General features: G+C 38.9%; 1 protein-coding gene across 1 annotated transcript in view; it reads right to left on the reverse strand.

Annotated features, from left to right (window-relative positions):
• Window positions 1-22,117, reverse strand: part of MIB1 (mindbomb E3 ubiquitin protein ligase 1) — a 134,599-nt gene extending 112,482 nt beyond the window's left edge. The window contains exon 1 of the mRNA XM_032859780.1: window positions 21,812-22,117. Coding sequence (XP_032715671.1) covers window positions 21,812-22,040 — 229 coding nt within the window. The 5' untranslated portion in view covers window positions 22,041-22,117. The remainder of the gene's footprint in view (window positions 1-21,811) is intronic.
• Window positions 22,118-23,492: the final 1,375 nt, after the last annotated feature.

Below are 23,492 nucleotides of genomic sequence, written 5' to 3' on the forward strand. Positions count from 1 at the left end.
AAAGGCAGAGGGAAAATGTATCCCACTTTCCCCATCTGACCAAAGAATGAGAAGTCCAGTTTTCAGCTATTCGCTTATTGATGTATTTTTCATCTCTAAGCTCATTTTCCACAAAGCACAATGATAACAACATTCATGAGCTCATAACCTAAGTATAGGTTTTCTTTAAAAGGAGCTATTTAAACACACAATGATAACTCATTAAAAAAAAAAAACCAAACCTACAATTCATGGTTTTAGAGAATACCTCAGGAAAACCATTAATGCACACAAAAGCACATCCAAATCCTTTCTTGGTTCCCACAGTTCAAATGCCAGCAAAGCTACTGGAACAGCTGTTGAACAGACAAGGCTGAGAATTGAAAAGAGTAAACAAAGCAGTCTCCTCCACCATCAAACTGAGCACTACAGAATTTTTAATGAGAATGCAATTAATTGACTTTAAAACAAAAGTTGATATTTAAAGAAAACACAAAAAGGAGAAAGGGTATTTAATAAACAAGACCAACACTTCACTGAGTTCTTACTTCAGTAGCTCGTTTCCCCTTAAGACATCCACCCAATTCATTCACATCTAAAACCATTCCCTCCCAGTTTAAACCTCCTTAGCCTTGGCAAGTGTTATTCCTTAAAATGTTCATTTCAAAAAACTTAATTCCCTAACTAAACCTATTAGTCCTTTTTCTCCTTCCTATAGAATACCATATTACCCTAGAGACTCAATGCTCTTTTCCTTTGCTACGCTTTATGAAGACATCTGCCACTATTAAATGAAGCACGTGATAGCTTTTGACTCATTCTACCAATACTCAAATGACCATCTGCTGTACATTTTAATGGCATCTCGCCTAAATTCAAAAACTTAAGAGAATTTACATAGCTTAAGTCTTTTTGTTGGAAAATTTTATGAGAACAATAAAATATGCTGGTCAAGATCAATGACAACAGTTCTTAAAAGAGCCAATGAAAACATCTCAAAATCATAAAGCAGTGATTTAAGTAAAATGTTAAATTTCTAGTTAGAAAAGATGACTGAAATAGAGAATCAGAATTCTCACTATAAGCAATGCAATCTACAAAGCACTTCAACACGTAACAAGAATACCTAAATTATCACTTTGTGTAATAGCAAAAGAAAAAAGTAAACAATATAATTGTTCACCAACAAAAGAATGGAAACATGGAATAGGTACAGAATGGAATACCTAAAATTAATGTTCAATAGTCACACAATTCAAGTGAATGAATCCTTCAACCATAACAGTGAATTTTTTTTTAATTATCTAAGAATATAAAATGTTGCAAATAAAGTACCATATATTGTTCATAAAAACATAGCACAAATGTTATATATGTACAAATAGTACATAAAAACGTAGCACAAACTTTAAAAAAAAAAAACATAAATTTCTAGATAATGATTACCTTAGGAGAGGAGAGAAGGGAATGACATTGGATAGAAGTACACAGAGCATTTTGTTTCTAGATGGGTTCACAAGTATTTATTACTCAATCTACTCAGATATCTTATATATTAAGTGATAAATTTTAAAACATTTTAAAGTTAAAAAAATCCTAATAGATTAATATGACACCTAGTTAATCCTCTAAATTTGTACCCTAATTGGAAGATTTCACCTAACATTAAAAAAATAATTTACAAGTCATTAGCCAGTATTTAAATGTAATTACTTATTGTGGCATAACTGTTGATGGTCATTCAACCAAGAAAGAAATCCTATTTCTGATTTAAGGATTCATTCAACTTTAACCCCAAATCAATGTGACAAAAAGTAATAGAGGTTAAACAGAGTTAAACCAACTGTAGTATGCATCTTACTCTCCCTGAACCTTCAAACTACTTACTGGCTTAGAAATTGTCTCAATAATAATTAAAATTCCTAATGAGGGTAAGGCCTCTGTGACCTGCCAGCTGGTTGGTATATTCCACATTCCTTTCTCTTGAGAAATACTAAATTAATGAAAATAAGATTGTTATTACTAATAATACTGGCCACTACTCATTACCACATGAAGCTAACATGCCTTACACATACTTTATTTAATCTTTCCAATAATACTAAAAGCTAGGCATTATGATTCCCATGTAAACATGAAGATACTGAGGCTGAGGTAAGTAACCTACCTTAATTCACACAATATTAGTAGGTGGCAGGCTCAAATTCAAACCTAGGTGGGTCTGATTACAAAGTTTGGCCCTATTAAGGTCTTTGTTCCACTCAGGTTTTTTCTCCATCTGATCTTACCTAAAGAATAATTACATATCTAGAGCAGCATGTTCCCAATTCAACGTACTAGATTCAAAATACTGTAAATTATCAAATCCTATTCTAATAGTCAAATAAATCTCAGAGAGATACACTTTAAAAATTGAAATGATTGGGGCGCCTGGGCGGCTCAGTGGGTTAAGCCTCTGCCTTCGGCTCAAGTCATGATCTCAGGGTCCTGGGACTGAGTCCCGCATCGAGCTCTCTACTCAGCAGGGAGCCTGCTTCCTCCTCTCTCTCTGCCTACTTGTGATCTCTCTCTGTCAAATAAACAAATAAAATCTTAAAAAAAAAAAAAAATGAAAAGATTTACTTTTTAGTTAATTTCAATAATGTAGTAAAGTGCAACATCACTATTTCAAGTACAACCAATTCTTATTATACATTAAGAAAATGTCTCTGAAGGCATCTCACCCAAAATCTACAATTCCATCATATCTTTTCTCTTGGACAAGTTATTCTCATCTATTTTTGCATCCTCTACTACTCTACTGTATTACAAGTTTGCATAATTAAATTACAATCATGCCATACACAATCCAAACAAAAGAAAAAAGTTATCAAAATAGGCATACACTTGGAGGAGTCAAGATGGCGGAGAAGTAGCAGCTGAGACTACTTCAGGTTGCGGGAGATCAGCTAGATAGCTTATCTAAAGATTGCAAACACCTACAAATCCAACGGGAGATTGAAGAGAAGAAGAACAGCAATACTAGAAACAAAAAATCAACCACTTTCTGAAAGGTAGGACTGGCGGAGAAGTGAATCCAAAGGGACGGGAAAATAGACCCCAGGGGGAGGGGCCGGCTCCTGGCAAGCGGCGGAGCAACGGCGCACAAAATCAGGACTTTTAAAAGTCTGTTCCGCTGAGGGACATCGCTCCAGAGGCTTAACTGGGGTGAAGCCCACGCGGGGCCAGCGGGGACTCAGGTCCCGCAGGGTCACAGAAGGATCGGGGTGTCTGAGTGTCACAAAGCTTGCAGGTATTAGAACAGGGAAGCCGGCTACAGAGACGGAGCCGAGGAGTGAGCTCACAGCTCGGGCTTACCTTGAACCGGTCGCAGGCTCGGTGAGCTCGGAGCGCGGCCGGAGGCCAGGCAGACGGGAGTAATTGGACGCTGTTCCCTGAGGGCGCACTGAGGAGTGGGACCCCGAGCTCTCGGCTCCTCCGGGCCGGAGACTGGGAGGCCGCCATCTTCATTCCCGTCCTCCGGACTCTACGGAAAGCGCTCAGGGAACAAAAGCTCCCGAAAGCAAACCCGAGCGGATTACTCAGCCCGGCCCCTGGTAAGGGCGGTGCAACTCCGCCTGGGGCAAAGACACTTGAGAATCACTACAACAGGCCCCTCCCCCAGAAGATCAACAAGAAACCCAGCCAGGACCAAGTTCACTTACGAGGAGTGCAGTTTCAATACCAAGGAGAGCAGCGGAATTCCAGAGGAGGAGAAAGCAAAGCACGGAACTCATGGCTTTCTCCCCATGATTCTTTAGCCTTGCAGTTAATTTAATCTTTTTTTCTTTTTCAATTTTTTTCTCTTCTTCTGCTAAATTTTTTTAAACTTTTACCCTTTTCTTTTTTAACGTTTTTTAACTAGTTTATCTAATATATATATATTTTTTCCTTTTTATATTTTTTTCATTATTGGTTTTCTTTTTTTGTTTCTTTTTTCTTTTTTCTTTTTTTTTTTTTTTTCTTTCTGAACCTCTTTTTATCCCCTTCCCCGCCCCCCTCACAATTTGGGATCTCTTCTGATTTGGCTAAAGCATATTTTCCTGGGGTTGTTGCCACCCTTTTAGTATTTTACTTACTCCTTCATATACTCTTATCTGGACAAAATGACAAGGCTGAAAAATTCACCACAAAAAAAAGAACAAGAGGCAGTACCAAAGGCTAAGGACCTAATCAATACAGACATTGGTAATATGTCAGATCTAGAGTTCAGAATGACTATTCTCAAGGTTCTAGCTGGGCTCGAAAAAGGCATGGAAGATATCAGAGAAACCCTCTCGGGAGATATAAAAGCCCTTTCTGGAGAAATAAAAGAACTAAAATCTAATCAAGTTGAAATCAAAAAAGCTATTAATGAGGTGCAATCAAAAATGGAGGCTCTCACTGCTAGGATAAATGAGGCAGAAGAAAGAATTAGTGATATAGAAGACCAAATGACAGAGAATAAGGAAGCTGAACAAAAGAGGGACAAACAACTACTGGACCACGAGGGCAGAATTCGAGAGATAAGTGACACCATAAGACGAAACAACATTAGAATAATTGGGATTCCAGAAGAAGAAGAAAGAGAGAGGGGAGCAGAAGGTATATTGGAGAGAATTATTGGAGAGAATTTCCCCAATATGGCAAAGGGAACAAGCATCAAAATCCAGGAGGTGCAGAGAACCCCACTCAAAATCAATAAGAATAGGTCCACACCCCGTCACCTAATAGTAAAATTTACAAGTCTTAGTGACAAAGAGAAAATCCTGAAAGCAGCCCGGGAGAAGAAGTCTGTAACATACAATGGTAAAAATATTAGATTGGCAGCAGATTTATCCACAGAGACCTGGCAGGCCAGAAAGAGCTGGCATGATATATTCAGAGCACTAAACGAGAAAAACATGCAGCCAAGAATACTATATCCAGCTAGGCTATCATTGAAAATAGAAGGAGAGATTAAAAGCTTCCAGGACAAACAAAAACTGAAAGAATTTGCAAACACCAAACCAGCTCTACAGGAAATATTGAAAGGGGTCCTCTAAGCAAAGAGAGACCCTAGAAGTAGTAGATCAGAAAGGAACAGAGACAATATACAATAACAGTCACCTTACAGGCAATACAATGGCACTAAATTCATATCTCTCAATAGTTACCCTGAATGTTAATGGGCTAAATGCCCCAATCAAAAGACACAGGGTATCAGAATGGATAAAAAAACAAAACCCATCAATATGTTGCCTACAAGAAACTCATTTTAAACCCGAAGACACTTTCAGATTTAAAGTGAGGGGGTGGAAAACAATTTACCATGCTAATGGACATCAGAAGAAAGCAGGAGTGGCAATCCTTATATCAGATCACTTAGATTTTAAACCAAAGACTATAATAAGAGATGAAGATGGACACTATATCATACTCAAGGATCTGTCCAACAAGAAGATCTAACAATTGTAAATATCTATGCCCCTAACGTGGGAGCACCCAACTATATAAACCAATTAATAACAAAATCAAAGAAACACATTGACAATCATACAATAATAGTAGGGGACTTTAACACTCCCCTCACTGAAATGGACAGATCATCCAAGCAAAAGATCAACAAGGAAATAAAGGCCTTAAATGACACACTGGACCACATGGACATCACAGATATATTCAGAACATTTCATCCCAAAGCAACAGAATACACATTCTTCTCTAGTGCACATGGAACATTCTCCAGAATAGATCACATCCTTGGTTCTAAATCAGGTCTTAACTGTTATCAAAAAATTGGGATCATTCCCTGCATATTTTCAGACCACAATGCTCTGAAGCTAGAACTCAATCGCAAGAGGAAATTTGGAAAGAACCCAAATATATGGCGACTAAACAGCATCCTTCTAAAGAATGAATGGGTCAACCAGGAAATTAAAGAAGAATTGAAAAAATTCATGGAAACAAATGATAATGAAAATACAACAGTTCAAAATCTGTGGGACACAACAAAGGCAGTCCTGAGAGGAAAATATATAGCGGTACAAGCCTTTCTCAAGAAACAAGAAAGGTCTCAGGTACACAACCTAACCCTACACCTAAAGGAGCTGGAGAAAGAACAAGAAAGAAACCCTAAACCCAGCAGGAGAAGAGAAATCATAAAGATCAGAGCAGAAATCAATGAAATAGAAACCAAAAAAACAATAGAACAAATCAATGAAACTAGGAGCTGGTTCTTTGAAAGAATTAATAAGATTGATAAGCCCCTGGCCAGACTTATCAAAAAGAAAAGAGAAAGGACCCAAATAAATAAAATCATGAATGAAAGAGGAGAGATCACAACTAACACCAAAGAAATACAGACAATTATAAGAACATATTATGAGCAACTCTATGCCAACAAATTTGACAATCTGGAAGAAATGGATGCATTCCTAGAGACATATAAACTACCACAACTGAACCAGGAAGAAATAGAAAGCCTGAACAGACCCATAACCAGTAAGGAGATTGAAACAGTCATCAAAAATCTCCAAACAAACAAAAGCCCAGGGCCAGATGGCTTCCCGGGGGAATTCTACCAAACATTTAAAGAAGAACTAATTCCTATTCTCCTGAGACTGTTCCAAAAAATAGAAATGGAAGGAAAACTTCCAAACTCATTTTATGAGGCCAGCATCACCTTGATCCCCAAACCAGACAAGGATCCCATCAAAAAAGAGAACTACAGACCAATATCCTTGATGAACACAGATGCAAAAATTCTCACCAAAATACTAGCCAATAGGATTCAACAGTACATTAAAAGGATTATTCACCACGACCAAGTGGGATTTATTCCAGGGCTGCAAGGTTGGTTCAACATCTGCAAATCAATCAATGTGATACAACACATTAATAAAAGAAAAAACAGGAACCATATGATACTCTCCATAGATGCTGAAAAAGCATTTGACAAAGTACAGCATCCCTTCCTGATCAAAACTCTTCAAAGTGTAGGGATAGAGGGCACATACCTCAATATTATCAAAGCCATCTATGAAAAACCCATCGCAAATATCATTCTCAATGGAGAAAAACTGAAAGCTTTTCCGCTAAGGTCAGGAACATGGCAGGGATGTCCGTTATCACCACTGCTATTCAACATAGTACTAGAAGTCCTAGCCTCAGCAATCAGACAACAAAAAGAAATTAAAGGCATCCAAATCGGCAAAGAAGAAGTCAAACTATCACTCTTCGCAGATGATATGATACTATATGTGGAAAACCCAAAAGACTCCACTCCAAAACTGCTAGAACTTGTACAGGAATTCAGTAACGTGTCAGGATATAAAATCAAGGCACAGAAATCAGTCGCATTTCTCTACACCAACAACAAGACAGAAGAAAGAGAAATTAAGGAGTCCATCCCATTTACAATTGCACCCAAAACTATAAGATACCTAGGAATAAACCTAACCAAAGAGACTAAGAATCTATACACAGAAAACTATAAAGTACTCATGAAAGAAATTGAGGAAGACACAAAGAAATGGAAAAATGTTCCATGCTCCTGGATCGGAAGAATAAATATTGTGAAAATGTCTATGCTACCTAAAGCAATCTACACATTTAATGCAATTCCTATCAAAGTACCATCCATTTTTTTCAAAGAAATGGAACAAATAATCCTAAAATTTATATGGAACCAGAAAAGACCGCAAATAGCCAAAGGAATATTGAAAAAGAAAGCCAGAGTTGGTGGCATCACAATTCCGGACTTCAAGCTCTATTACAAAGCTGTCATCATCAAGACAGCATGGTACTGGCACAAAAACAGACACATAGATCAATGGAACAGAATAGAGAGCCCAGAAATAGACCCTCAACTCTATGGTCAACTCATCTTCGACAAAGCAGGAAAGAATGTCCAATGGAAAAAAGACAGCCTCTTCAATAAATGGTGTTGGGAAAATTGGACAGCCACATGCAGAAAAATGAAATTGGATCATTTCCTTACACCACACACGAAAATAGACTCAAAATGGATGAAGGACCTCAATGTGAGAAAGGAATACATCAAAATCCTTGAGGAGAACACAGGCAGCAACCTCTTCGACCTCAGCCGCAGCAACATCTTCCTAGGAACATCGCCAAAGGCAAGGGAAGCAAGGGCAAAAATGAACTATTGGGATTTTATCAAGATCAAAAGCTTTTGCAGAGCAAAGGAAACAGTTCACAAAACCAAAAGACAACTGACAGAATGGGAGAAGATATTTGCAAACGACATATCAGATAAAGGGCTAGTGTCGAAAATCTATAAAGAACTTAGCAAACTCAACACCCAAAGAACAAATAATCCAATCAAGAAATGGGCAGAAGACATGAACAGACATTTCTGCAAAGAAGACATCCAGATGGCCAACAGACACATGAAAAAGTGCTCCATATCACTCGGCATCAGGGAAATACAAATCAAAACCACAATGAGATACCACCTCACACCAGTCAGAATGGCTAAAATTAACAAGTCAGGAAATGACAGATGCTGGCGAGGATGCGGAGAAAGGGGAACCCTCCTACACTGTTGGTGGGAATGCAAGCTGGTGCAACCACTCTGGAAAACAGCATGGAGGTTCCTCAAAATGTTGAAAATTGAACTACCCTATGACCCAGCAATTGCACTGCTGGGTATTTACCCTAAAGATACAAACGTAGTGATCCGAAGGGGCACGTGCACCCGAATGTTTATAGCAGCAATGTCTACAATAGCCAAACTATGGAAAGAACCTAGATGTCCATCAACAGACGAATGGATAAAGAAGATGTGGTATATATATACAATGGAATACTATGCAGCCATCAAAAGAAATGAAATCTTGCCATTTGCGACGACGTGGATGGAACTAGAGGGTATCATGCTTAGCGAAATAAGTCAATCGGAGAAAGACAACTATCATATGATCTCCCTGATATGAGGGAGAGGAGATGCAACATGGGGGGGTTAATGTGGTAGGAGAAGAGTAAATGAAACAAGTTGGGATTGGGAGGGAGACAAACCATAAGTGACTCTTAATCTCACAAAACAAACTGAGGGTTGCTGGGCAGAGGGGGGTTGGGAGGGGGGCGGTTATGGACATTGGGTAGGGTATGTGCTATGGTGAGTGCTGTGAAGTTTGTAAACGTGGAGATTCACAGACCTGTACCCCTGGGGGAAAAAAAAATATATATATATATGTTTATAAAAAATAAAATTATAAAAATAAAATAAAATAAAATAAATAAATAATAAAAAAATTTAAAAAATAAAAAATTAAAAAAAAAATAGGCATACACTTGGCAATTTTAGTATTACGTTTGTTATTTTTAGCACTGTTGTATAGGGGTAGAAAGTTAATAAGGTCAAACAAAATTAAGAATTTTATCACTTTTGGGGAGCCTGGGTGGCTTAGTCATTAAGCGTCTGCCTTCAGCTCAGGTCATGGTCCCAGCGTCCTGGCATCGAGACCCACATCGGGCTGCTTGTTCCGTGGGAAGCCTGTCTCCCTCTCTTACTCCCCCTGCTTGTGTTCCTCTCTCACTGTGCCTGTCTCTCTGACAAATAAATAAACAAAATCTTTAATAAAAAAAAAAAAATTATCACTTTTTTTCCTGCTAACCAATGAAAATTTACTATTTCATTTTAGAAGCAAAACATGCGTCTGCGTACCTTGACATACTCCAACTTCATTTTACAGGTGAAGAACTATGGCTCAAAAAGATTAATGTTATAAAGTTGGGGAGAAAAACTGACAAACCCAGAATTTTTTTTTAAGATTTTATTTATTCAGGGGTGCCTGGGTGGCTCAGTGGGTTAAGGCCCCTGCCTTCGGCTCAGGTCATGATCCCAGGGTCCTGGGATTGAGCCCCGCATTGGGCTCTCTGCTCGGCAGGGAGCCTGCTTCCTCCTCTCTCTCTCTGCCTGCCTCTCTTCTACTTGTGATCTCTTCCTGTCAAATAAATAAATAAAATCTTCAAAAAAAAAAAAGATTTTATTTATTCATTTGAGAGAAAGGGAGCAAGCACAAGAGAGCACAAGCAGCAGGGAAGGACAGTGGGGGAGGGAGAAGCAGACTCCTCTCTGAGCAGGAAGATGTGGACTCTATCCGAGGACTGTGGGGTCATGACCTGAGCCAAAGGCAGATGCTTAACCAATTGAGCCACCAAGGCATCCTGACAAACCCAGATTTTAATCTCCACCATCAACTTACTACTTGTGAAGTAGTAAGCAAGCTAGTTCATTTCTCATAGCCTGTTTTCTCATCAGTAAAGGCTATCAAATAACATTTTTTTTTAAAGATTTTATTTATTTATTTGACAGATAGAGATAACAAGTAGGCAGAGAGGCAGGCAGAGAGAGAGAGAGGAGGAAGCAGGCTCCCCGCCAAGCAGAGAGCCCGATATGGGGCTCGATCCCAGGACTCTGGGATCATGACCTGAGCCGAAGGCAGAGGCTTTAACCCACTGAGCCGCCCAGGCGCCCCTCAAATAACATTTTTATCGGGATTAAATGAAAATATAAATAATATACTATATATATTATATATATATAAAATATATATATAGATGACATATAAAACACTTAGCATAGTGCCTGAAAAATGATGGGAGCCCATGAAATATTAGTCTACTCCCCTAGTTAACAGTCTTACTTGATAAAAATCTAGAATGAATAAATAACCTTAAGTTCCCTACTAAGCTAGTACATTTTCCACTACTTCCTGAAGACAGACTCGGGGAAGGGGTGAGCAAGGCACCATAATCTTAACTATTACAATTCCAAGCTGTTATAATTTATTATCATCAGCCCTACAAAACTCTCAAAAATCAAATAATGACTTTTTTTTTTTAATGTAAAAGCTTCTATCCCATTTCTTGTCTTTTTATGAACAAAATTATCATCAGTAAGATAAATCTACCCCTGGAGAAAACCAAATACTCATATCATGAGTGTGTTTACAGAATATAAAGTAATTCTAACAATGCAACTATCTACAAAAGTTAATGTGCTTTAAAAAAAAAAAAAAAAAAGTACTCCCCAAATGATAAATGAATGTCTGGGCTATCTGCTTTTGTTCCCTTACCTCCCCCACTAAGTTAAATGACTGACACCTTATCTTAGTTGTATTCTATCAATTCACTTATAAGCCAGTTGTATAGAACTCAGAACCCATTTTTCCTCCAAAACAAAGTTTTAAAGATAATTTAGGTACCAGACTATTTCACAAGAACTGTTTACACAGAGCTATGGGCATACAAAGATAAAAACTGTTAAAATTGATAAAAACTCTCAACAAAGTGGGCTTAGAGGGAATACACCTTAACCTTAACACAATAAAGGTCATATACAGGGTGCCTGGGTAGCTCAGTTGGTCAAGTGTCTGCCTTCAGCACAGGTTGTGATCCCAGGGTTCTGAGACTGAGCCCTGTGTAGGACTCCCTGCTCAGCAAGCAGCCTGTTTCTCCCTCCCCCTCAGCCACTCCCCCCCACTTGTACTCTCCCACTCTCTGTCAAATAAATAAATAAAATCTTCAAACATAAATAAATAAATAAATAAAGGTCATATATGATAAATCCATGGCTAACATCATATTCAATCCTCTACGATTAGGAACAAGACAGAAATGTCCACTCTTGCCACTTTTATTCAACATAGTACTGAAAGTCCTCACCGTAGCAATCAGACAAGAAAAAGAAATAAAAGGAATCCAAATTGGCAAAGAATTTGTCATTATTTGCAGATGACATACCATATGTAAAAAACCCTAAGAAGGCCACCAAAAAACTATAAGGACTAATAAATGAATTCAGCAGAATTGCAGGATGCAAAATTTATAGAAATCTGTTGCACTAGTAACACTAATAATGAAGTAGCAGAAAGGGAAATTAAGAAAGTAATCCAATTTACAATTGTATCAAAAGGAATAAAACTCACGCAAATAAATTCAACTAAGGAGGTGAAAGACGTGTACGCTAAAAACTAAGATACTGATGAAAGAAACTCACAATTAAAAAAAGACAACAGAAACAAACATAAAGAAACACTGTGCTCATAGACTGGAAGAATTAATATGGTTAGTGTCCATAATACCTAAAGCAATCCACAGATTTAATGCAATCCTTACCAAAATACCAACGGCACTTCCCACAGAAGTAAAACAAATAATCCTAAAATTGTATGGAACCATAAAGATCCCAAAGAGCCAAAGGAATCTTGAGAAAGAAAGAAAGCTAAAGATATCACAATCCCAGATTTTAAGCTATAATACAAAATTACAGTAATCACAACAGTATGGTACTGGCATGAAAATAAGACACTGACCAATGGAACAGAATAGAGAGACCAGAAATAAAGCCATGCTTATACAGTCAATCTACAACAGAAGAGGCAAGAATAGGGGCGCCTGGGTGGCTCAGTGGGTTAAGCCGCTGCCTTCGACTCAGGTCATGATCTCAGGGTCCTGGGATCGAGTCCTGCATCGGGCTCTCTGCTCAGCAGGGAGCCTGCTTCCCTCCCTCTCTCTCTCTCTCTCTCTCTGCCTGCCTCTCTGTCTACTTGTGATCTCTCTCTGTCAAATAAATAAATAAAATATTAAAAAAAAAAAGAAGAGGCAAGAATATACAATGGAGAAAAGACAGTGTCTTCAATAAATGAGTACTAGGAAAACATACTAGTACTAGACAGCTACATGCAAAAGAATGAAACTAGACAATTTCTTATACCATACATGAAAATAAACTCAAACTAGATTAAAAACCTAAATATAAGACCCCAAATCATAGAACTTGTGAAAAAAAAAAACATAGGCAGTAATATCTTGGACATGGGCTTTACTTTAACAACATTTTCTGGATATGCCTTCTCAGCAAAGGAAATATAAGCAAAAATAAACTACTAGGACTACATCAAACTAAAAAGGCTTTTAAACAGTGAAGGAAACCATCAACAAAACAAAAAGGCAACTTACTGAATGGGAGAAGATATTTGCAAATGATATATCTGTTAAAGGGTTAATATCCAAAATACACATAAAGAACATATACAACTTAACATCAAAAACAATCCAATTTAAAAATTGGCAGAAGACCTCAATAGACATTTTTCAAAAGAAGACATCCAGATGGCCAACAGACACATGAAAAGATGCTCAGCATCACACATCACCCAGAAAGCAAATCAAAACAACAGTGAGATATCACCTCACACCTAGTATCAAAAAGAAAATAACAAGTATAGGAAAGGATGTGATGAAAAGGAAACCCTCATGCACTGCTAGTGGGAATGTAAGCTGGTGCAACCAGTAAGGAAAACAATATGGAGGTTCCTCAAAAAATTAAAAACAGAACTACCATATGATCCAGTAATTCCACTGCTGGGTATTACCCAAAGAAAATGAAAACACTAATTCAAAAAGATATATCCACCCTTATGTTTACTGCAGCATTATTTACAACAGCCAAGCTACAGAAGCAACTCACATGTTTATTGACAGACGAATGGATAAAGATGATGTGGTATATACATATATATATGTATATATGTATACACACACACACAGAATGGAAAACTACTCAGACATAAAAAAAAAAGAATGGTCTTGCCATTCACAACAACATGGATGGATCTAGAGGTTATTATGCTAAGTAAAATAAGTCAGACAAAGAATGACAAGTATCATATGATTTCATTTACACCCGAAACCTAAAAAAACAAACAAACAAACAAAAAACAGCAACAAAAAAGGGAAAGAGACTCATAAACATACAGAACAAACTAGTGGTTGCCAAAAGGGAGAGGTGTAGGGGAATAGGCAAAATAGGTGAAAGGGTTTAAGAGGTACAAATTTCCAGTTATAAAGTAAATAACTCACAGAGATGAAAAGTAAAATGTAGGGAATATAGTCAATAATATAGTAATGACTTTGGTGAGAGATAACTACATTTCCGATGGTGAACACTGAGTAAATGACAGCCCAGGTCATAATCTTTAAGGTCCTGGGATGGAGCCCCACATCATTGGGTTCCCTGCTCAGCAGGGAGTCTGCTTCTCCCTCTCCTGCTGCTGCTCCATCTGCTTGAGGTCCTTCTCTTATTCCCTCTCTCTCAAATAAATAAATAAAATCTTTTAAAAGAAGAAGATGATGATGATGATGATAAGGAGGAATATTCTGTTTTTAAAAAGCCATTTTCTGGGGCACCTGGGTGGCTCAGTGGGTTAGGCCTCTGCCTTCGGCTCAGGTCATGATCTCAGGGTCCTGGGATCAAGCCCCACATCGGGCTCTCTGATCAGCAGGGAGCCTGCTCCCCACCCCCGCCTGCCTCTCTGCCTACTTGTGATCTCTCGCTGTCAAATAAAAAAAAATCTTTAACAAAAAAAAAAAAAAAGGCATTTTCCTATAGGTACTTAAAATGCAAAAGTTCCTGCTAAGTGACTTAGAGCAATGGTTTACAAAGTGAGGTATACAACTCAGGAGATACAGAACATGATCCTTTGAAATGCAAGAGAAAATGGAAGTCCACAATGTCTTACTGATAATTACAAACTCTAAGCGTTTTTGTAAGCTAGCAGCAAACTCACTGAGTGATAAATCCTGATCCTGAACAAACAAAATGCTATATATAGTAGGTAGTCTTTATCATCCCCTTAGTATCATTATTCATATGCTTCCCTGCAGAAATATTAATTTATCTGATTACATGGTACTGCTATGAACTTCAAAGTGGGTGTTATGTACTGTGTTGCAAACATAGCATATTATAGTTCTAAAATCCAAAAGTATAAACTTAGTCCCAAGCATTCTAAAAAAAGGGGGTTGTGGACTTTCACTGAAACTTTTACTTTTACATTTACTTTTTTTCTAAAAATCTAAAAATGAAATTAAGTTTTACTAACTGTAAATTAGTCAGCTGACACTAACACCTTCAGTGGCCCTGTATACAAACACATACCATAGGGAACACAGGTGTACTAAAGGTGAGTGAGAGACTGAGAACACCTGGGCCCACCACTGTTGCTCACTTCTGGCACATTAAGACAAACTGCAGCTTTTTTGTGCCTAATTAAGTGGATTTGTGTAACGCATGCTAATGACACAAAACAACATGTTGTTGATTATCTTGAGACAAAGTGCTTAAGAGGCAAAATTAAGAATGAGTTCCATTATTTTTCACTTACAAAATAAATGAAAAATAAATGTTTCAAAATTACACACATTTTCTGGAATGAAAAGTAGGCATTGGTGGTATGCTCCTTATAAGATCTTTTAATTATGCTCATTTATTTTTTTTTTTTAAAGATTTTTTTTTATTTATTTATTTGACAGAGAGAGATCACAAGTAGGCAGAGAGGCAGGCAGAGAGAGAGGAAGGGAAGCAGGCTCCCTGCTGAGCAGAGAGCCCGACGCGGGACTCGATCCCAGGACCCTGAGATCACGACCCGAGCCGAAGGCAGCGGCCCAACCCACTGAGCCACCCAGGCGCCCTAATTATGCTCATTTAATGTGTCCCAGGTAAAGATGATGTGAGAAAATAAGTGCTGCCCAAAAGAAACTGGAGTAAGCAAGGTGAAAACTGGTATTTGGAGATGTTTCCATCATTATACAGTCTTTAATAACAAAATGATGTGTATCACCAATTTTCATATTCATACTTGAAAGAAAATAATATTTTATTTCATTTTAAATTCAGTAATTCAGAATTCATTGATTCAAAATATAAAAGAGAAACACCTTCCAATTCATACATAAGAAATGATTAGCATCAGAAAAGAGGGAGAGTTACTAGCTAAATTTCAATAAAAATTTTACTTAGCTGGTAATGGAATAGAAAAATAAGATTAAGATAGTAAACATTATTTGTTAGGGTCCAGTCAGGAGACAGAAACTATACCAATCCACCATTTCTAGAAATGGGCAAACAAGAGGGAAAAAATGAGAGTACTAAAATATAAGAGGCTTTTAAAAAGCATCCCATACGGCTAGGATCCAGACCTTGATGAAAGGGTCAGACCGGCTGGTACAGGTATCAGTGCGTGGCGGCACGCTGAAGATATTTCTGGTTATACTGGAACAAAGTACACTAGAATCAAATACTGACACTGAAACCCTACTGGATAAGATGATACCAAAAGAAAGCTAGCAAAACAGAAAAGAGCAAGTTCCTTCTCCCACTCCAGCTTCCAGTGTCCTTTGAGCATCCCCTATTGGCATAACCAAGTAGGATCCAGATGGCAAAAAAGAATATGCAGAGTCCTACCACAGCCTCACCAGGTACAATACAGAGAGTGTGTTGAAGCCAAGACACAAAAGCTTAATAACCAGCATAACATTTAGAAATGCACTTCTTCCCTTTGGATTAACTATCTATCTTTCTGAGGTCTCCTAAAAGTTACAGCATCTAGCAAAATCAAGAATGGAAACAAAATCAACTTAGAATCAGACTTGATTTACTAATATATTAAACTAAGATTTTCAAAAAAAGAAGAAAAATCATACTGCTCTCATTTTTTAAAAGAAGAATATTCTGATGAGAAGCAAAATATCAAAATACCACCCCGATGGCTGGATCCTTTCCAGTGCAGGTGTTAATCCTTTTTCTGCATGTATTTTTCCATAATTTTTCAGTATTTAAAATTTACATAAAAAGCACAGTACCATCTATAGTACCTTTTTGGTTTTTTTTTTTATTTTTTTTTTCTTAAGATTTATTTATTTATTTGACAGAGAGAGATCACAAGTAGGCAGAGAGGCAGGCAGAGAGAGAGGAAGCAGTCTCCCTGCAGAGCAGAGAGCCCGATGCGGGGGCTCGATCCCAGGACCCCGGGATCATGACCTGAGCCGAAGGCAGAGGCTTTAACCCACTGAGCCACCCAGGCGCCCCTATAGTACCTTTTTGAAACCTATTTTTTTACTTAACAAATATTTGGTAAAAATATACTATATATACATAGTATACTTGTATATATTATATATATATACATTCTTTCACCTTAGCTGCTAATATTTTATCGTGAAACTCATGTAACATGATATACAAATTATGTAAAAACTTTCAGTAGTTACCAAATTATTGCTTTTATAAACAATACTGCAATGAATTTTTTTATATACCTTTTAATGGATTTGTGCCTAAGGATTTCATGGATATACACTTAGAAGATTTTCTTAGTTACAGAATATGTGCATTGTAAAGTTTACAAGATTGCCAAACTGCTTCTTAAAGTGGTTGTATCAATTTACTGTCCCACCAATAACCTGAGAGTTCTCATTTCTCCACATTCTTTAACAATACATGCTATTTTTAGACTTTTAATTTTTGTCACTCTGACTGGGGTGAAATATATCTTTTTAAATTTTTATTTCCAGGTTAGCTCTGAGTTAGCTATCTGAACAGTCATTAGCTCTTTACTATTAACATCAAATCAAATTTTCACGGCTAGAGGAAAATTTGTATTTAAAATGATCTAATCCATTTATCTCATACAAAAAGGAAAAAGCCAGCTAGCTGGCTTCTAACTTCTAACTGAAAATTTTCTCCCATACCTGGTAATGTAATTACCTATGTTGCTCCCAACCACACACTTACAAGCTAATATTAAAAGGTCAATTTTTCTCATTAAACAAAAGAAGCTTTATAGTCGAGGTAAGATTTCAGTAATCTGAATATTGGGTAAGATATGATAGTTAAGTAGATATGACAATGTCATATCTTCTCCCAAGGGCAGAGCTTGGCTTCAACAGTGTAGGATGACTGGAACTTTGAGCTGCTGTTTAGAACAACAACAACAAAAGGTAAAAGATTAAGAACACGGATAAAGTAAAAAAAATAATACCACAAGAGTAAAGACAGACAATCTGGAGCTGGAAAATTTGACAGCATCACATGCAGCTCAAATACTATATGTAATAGTATTTGAAATTTCAGTAAGGTCTGTAGATTAGTTAACAGTATTGTACTACTGTTATTTTTCTGGTTTCAATAATTGTAAGATATTAATACTTAAAGATGAGCAAGGGGCAAAAGAGAACTCTTTTTACTGGTTTTGTAATTTTTGTAAACCTGAAATTATTTCAGAAAGGTTAAACTTATTTTTTTTTATTTTATTTATTTGACAGGGATCACAAATAGGCAAAGAGGCAGGCAGAGAGAGAGAGAGGGGGAAGCTCCCTGCAGAGCAGAGAGCCTGATGCAGGGCTCCATCCCAGGACCCTGGGATCATGACCTGAGCCATGGCAGAGGCTTTCACTCACTGAGCCACCCAGATGCCCCAAGGTTAAACTTATTTTTATTTTAACTATTATGTAAAGAAATACCAAGTATTGTATATAATAAATATAATATTTAATAAATCTTGAGAATGTAATAAAGTACCAATAGACAGCAATTATCAAATATTTTGAAGAAAAAAGAGAAAAGAAAATTGAAAGTAGTATTATAGTCCTGGGGTAAAACCAAATCTAACAGTTTGTGATTTGTTCAATCCTAAAAAAAAAAAAAAAAAAAAAAACCTGAAGATATTAAATCATAGAAATCAAAATTCATTTCAACAGCACTGCATAAGAAGGCTAGCTACCCTGCATCTAGAAATGCTTTTAAAATGTCTGCTAAAAGAATCAGATGAACAAGATGAATTATTACACACAACAAATTAAATGAGTAAAATTATCTTGTAAATTAAACTGAGATTTTAAAACAATTACCTCTAAAAACATCTGCTTTTATATAAGATAACGAATCTATGACAGATATACTTCACACCACAAAGCACACAGACATTAATAACCCTTCAAAAATTGCTGTAATATAGGATTTGTTACACTTTACTCTAGAAAGATATTTAAATTTCCTCATAAACGTGCAATTACCGATACCAAGATGACTCCAAATTATTGAGCTGTGGTGAAATTTTAGCTTGAGCTAGCAAGGTAAAATCTTTTAGGAGTCTGCAGAAACAGGTATATGCCTCATTCCATGTAAAATGTCAGAGTGTAAAGTACTAAAAATGTCTTTGGACAGCAACCAGTCAGTATCTATCAAAATGTTAAATATGTGTACCCCTTGATGCAATACTATAACAGAAGTACTCAACATATATGCATAGGATTTATTCTGCATAACAGTGAATAAGAAGACCTGAAACAATATAAAATGTCCACCAAGAAAGAACTAGTTAAATACATTATGGTATCTAGTCACTGGAATATTATGCACTTATGAAAGAATAAGATAGACCTACATGTGCTAACATTGAACAATTCCCAATATATTAAGTGGAAGAAACAAAAGCGCAGAAGAGAATACAGTTTATTACCATTTGTGCTTTAAAAAGGTAGATTTACAGTATATTAATAAATATGCTTGCAATAAATAGGGTATGTAAGAATACACAAGAAACTGATAACAATGGCTGTCCCTTTTTGTACTGTTGAATCTTTTCTTTTGGGCATGCATATATGTCTTTCCCAATGTTTAAATAACCAGTTAAGAAACACAATTTTATGAATTATCTGTTCAAAAAAACTGAGATGACTTGTGTTAGTTTCCTTTTTGTCACTGCCAATAACAAATAGGAACCCATTTCAGATTTGTTAGGCTTTGTTAAATTCAATCATCAAGCCTTAGAAGTAGCTTATTTATTAATTAACTCAAAACGTATTAAAGACTTTAAAGATCTGAAACCATAAAACTCCTAAAAGAAAACATAGCAGAAAAAAAAAAAAAAAAAAGGAAAAGAAAGGAAAGAAAACACAGGCAGTAAGTTCTTTAACAATGATTTTGGCAATGATTTTTTTTTGGACTTGACACCAAAAGCAAAAGCAACAAAAGCAAAAATAAACAAGTGAGACTCCATCAAACAAGTCACTGCACAGCAAAGGAAACCATCAACAAAATGAAAGAACTTACTGAATGGGAGAAACTGCTTACAAATAATGCATATAACTATTAATATGTAAAATACATACAGAACTCATACACTTCAACAGCAGAAAAACCAATTTGATTAAAAAATGGACAGAGCATCTGAATATTTTTTCAGTGAAGATATATGGATGGCCAACACACGTGAAGAAATGTTCAACATCACTAATCATCATAAAAATGCAAATCAAAACCACAATGAGACATCACCTCACACTAGCTAGAATGGCTACTACCAAAACGACAAGATACAGCAAAAGATCAAAAATAGAACTACCATAGGATCCAGCAACACTTCTGGGTATCTAGCCAAAGAAACCGAAAACACTAATTCAAAAACACATGCATCCTCATGTTCACTGAAGCATTATTTACAATAGCCAAGACAAAGAAACAACCTTTAAGTCCATGATGAATGAATGGATAAAGAAAATGTGCCCCCACACACACACACTGTAATATGAACTCAACCATAAAAAAAAGAATTAAATGCTGCCATTTGCAACAATATGGATGGATCTCAAGAACACTGTGCCAACTGAAATAAAACAGAGAAAGACATATACCCTATGATCTCACTTATACATGGAATCTTTAAAAAAAAAAAAAAAAAAAGCTCATAGATACAAAAGCTCAAAGATACAAAGAACAGATTGGTTGCCAGAGGTGGGAGGAAGTGAAATGGGTGAAGGGTGTCAAAAGGTGCAAACTTCCACTTATAAAGTAAATGTCATGGGATGTAATGTACAGCATGGTGACTACAATTAATGACACTGTGTTGCTGCATATTTGAAAGTTGCTAAGGCAGTAAATCTTAGAAGTTCTCATCACAAAGGAAAAAAATTCTATTAACTATGTAGATTATGGATGCTAACTAGACTTATTGTGATGATCGTTTTGCAATATATATAAATATCAAATCATGTACACAGAAAACTAACAGATGTCAATGATACCTCAATTTTTTAAAAGTAGCTTATTTATGCATTCTGTAAAGTAACAAATTTTAAATTTGAACTACTTTCTACTAAAGAAAGTATCATGGACAAATCTGTAAAAATATTTTTGATTAAAGTAATCCAAAAAAATAAGGCTAGAGCTTTATTTTATGAGCACAAGCCTTCAGTTTACCACATTACAAAAAATTCTAGAGTCAGTAACAAATAGATCCCTGATATTTGTGAATCAAGGACCTTGACTCATTGTGCATGAATGGGTGAGTCTCTAATATAACCTAAGAGATGGGATGTTAACGACAAAAAAAATCAGTGTCTAATCTACTTGGAAAAAGTTATTTAACACAAGGAAATGGTTCAACAGCTTGGACTATTTTTCCCTCTATTGTTAATGAAACAATTTAGATGAAAAATCATTCTACAAGGTCTTAATTAACATTCAGCTACTGAAGTCCAATTCCTTCTATGTATTATTGGAGGCAATACGTACACTTATACATACATACATACATGGTATCTCAACAAATACGAACTACCAGAAGCCCCTCGGAGATTGTAACCCGTCAACTAAACACCAGATGGCTAGGCAAGCCTCTCTTCAGACAGTTATCACTCGGTGGCTGGTTAATTTCAATGGGTTATTAGACAGGCCTCTCCAGACCAGACCCTTTCCCTAGAGAAGGAGGAGGGGAACAGTCTGTTGTCTTCCCGGTGCTTTGTGCCTTCCAGGCTTGAAAGCATCCTGGTGATGGTGCTGCCATCATTTCCCGTGGGGGTAGCGGGGTCTCTTCTGCAAGTTTTTGTTTACCAGGTACTGAACCTAAATCTCTTTGGCTCTCTCCCTTCCTACCGCGGGCTTCTCCCAGGCAGCCCGACGCTCACCCGGCCTCGCCCCTTCCCCGCACGCTCGCAGGCCCGGGGCCAAGCGGCCAAGACTTACCCGTGGGCGCGCTGTCCAGGATGCGCAGGTCGTAGGCCCCGGAGCAGCGGTAGTTGGCCGCGGTGCCGTTGTCCCACACCACTACCACTTCCTCGGGGCTCTCGAAGCTCCGGACCGTGCCCACATGGCCCTCGCCGCCGTCCTGCTTCCCCCACTTCCAGTCCGGGCCGCGCACTACCCGGGCCCCAACCCCTTCCACCATCACCCGGTTATTCCGGGAGTTACTCATCGGGGCCCGGGCGGTGGGCTCCGCCGCTGCCGCCGCCGCCGCCGGGGGGCCCGTGAGGGAGTTGGGCCCGGGCCGGACTCTCGGCGCCGGCGGGAGCGGCAGGGAGCCCCGGGGAACGTGGGAATAATTCACGGGGGCGGCGACGCGGTCCCCGCCAAGACCACAACCGCTCTCCAGCCGTCGCCGCCGCCGCCGCGCCCCCCGCTCGGACTGGAGGCCGGACCTCAGCGGCTCAGAGGCCGCTGCGGCGGGCGGGCAGAGGGGAGGGGGCCGTGGGCGGGGACTCCCCCGCTTCCTCCGGGCTCCCCGGCCGGGCTACAGCGACGGCCGCCAGGAAACCACGCTCTCCCCCGGCCGGGAGCGCGGGGAGCGCAGGGGGCCGGGGGAAGCTAGCCCAGGGGAGACGGCGAGGGCAGCGGGGAGCAAGCTTAACTGCCGGCCTTTTTTCTCCCCCAGCCCCTCGCTCCGGGGTGGCCGCCCGACTGCCGGCGCCGCCTCCTCCCCCGTGGACAGCGGTGGTACCTCCCGGCGTCCGGCGAGCGCCCGGGCCCACGGGCCCCCTTCTCTCTGCCCCCGCGCACGCCGCCGCGCTCCGCCCCGCCACAGAGTCCCCGCCGGGCGAGAGCGGCTCCACATCCGGATACTGACGCACTCAAGGCTGGAGCAGCACCTTCTCTGACTAGGAGGGGGAGCCTCGGCAACAGTAGGGCGGAAAGGGTTTCGGAGAGTCGCGCGACTGGAGAAAGAAAGGAGAAGAAAATCGATCCCTAAGCGTCTCGCCAGGGCCCGATGAGGGTGCGCATGCGCTCGGCCGGAAAGCGCGGGGGTCGGGGGGGGGGGGGGGCGGGTGACGGCCAGCCTGAGCCTGAGGCGCTGGAGGGGCGGCTCAACGGGGTTGTGGCCTACGGGTGGTGCGGCGCGCTCCATTGGCTGTGAGAAAGGGGCGGAGCAAGAAGTCCGTCCCACCCTCCCGGAGGTGGGGCTGGAGGAAATCTAGATGAATCTGGGGCAGGGCTACACGGGCAGTGAAACCAGGTAGTTGTGATGAGGTCGGTGTTTAAGTTGTAGTGCACCTAGGTGTACAGTGTGAACTGGGGATTCCGTGTTGTTTTAGTCGTCTTTTTTAATGGGATTTGAAGTAGGACAGATTATAGCACAGATTAAGGACGACGTGTATTTTTGTATGTGTAAATTTCAAACATATCAAACTGGAGTGGGTGATTAGGGATGTATTTTTAAGCTGAGTAGAATGGTGTTGAGTGTGAGCTACGTGCAAAGTCCTTTGAAAGCTGTGTTTTGCCTTCCTGCGGAGTCAAGGTGCTAAGTAGACCAAACAGTACACGCTCCTGAGAGAGTTTACTTGTACCTTGCCCATTGATAAGCCCCTCCACCCTAGACGTGATTCAGCCCTTGAATACAAAAGACAACCTTGGAAGGAAAATAAGAGGGCCA

This window comes from Lontra canadensis, unplaced genomic scaffold (assembly GCF_010015895.1).
Source record: "Lontra canadensis isolate GAN:19392208 unplaced genomic scaffold, GSC_riverotter_1.0 scaffold17, whole genome shotgun sequence".
Taxonomy (NCBI): domain Eukaryota; kingdom Metazoa; phylum Chordata; class Mammalia; order Carnivora; family Mustelidae; genus Lontra; species Lontra canadensis.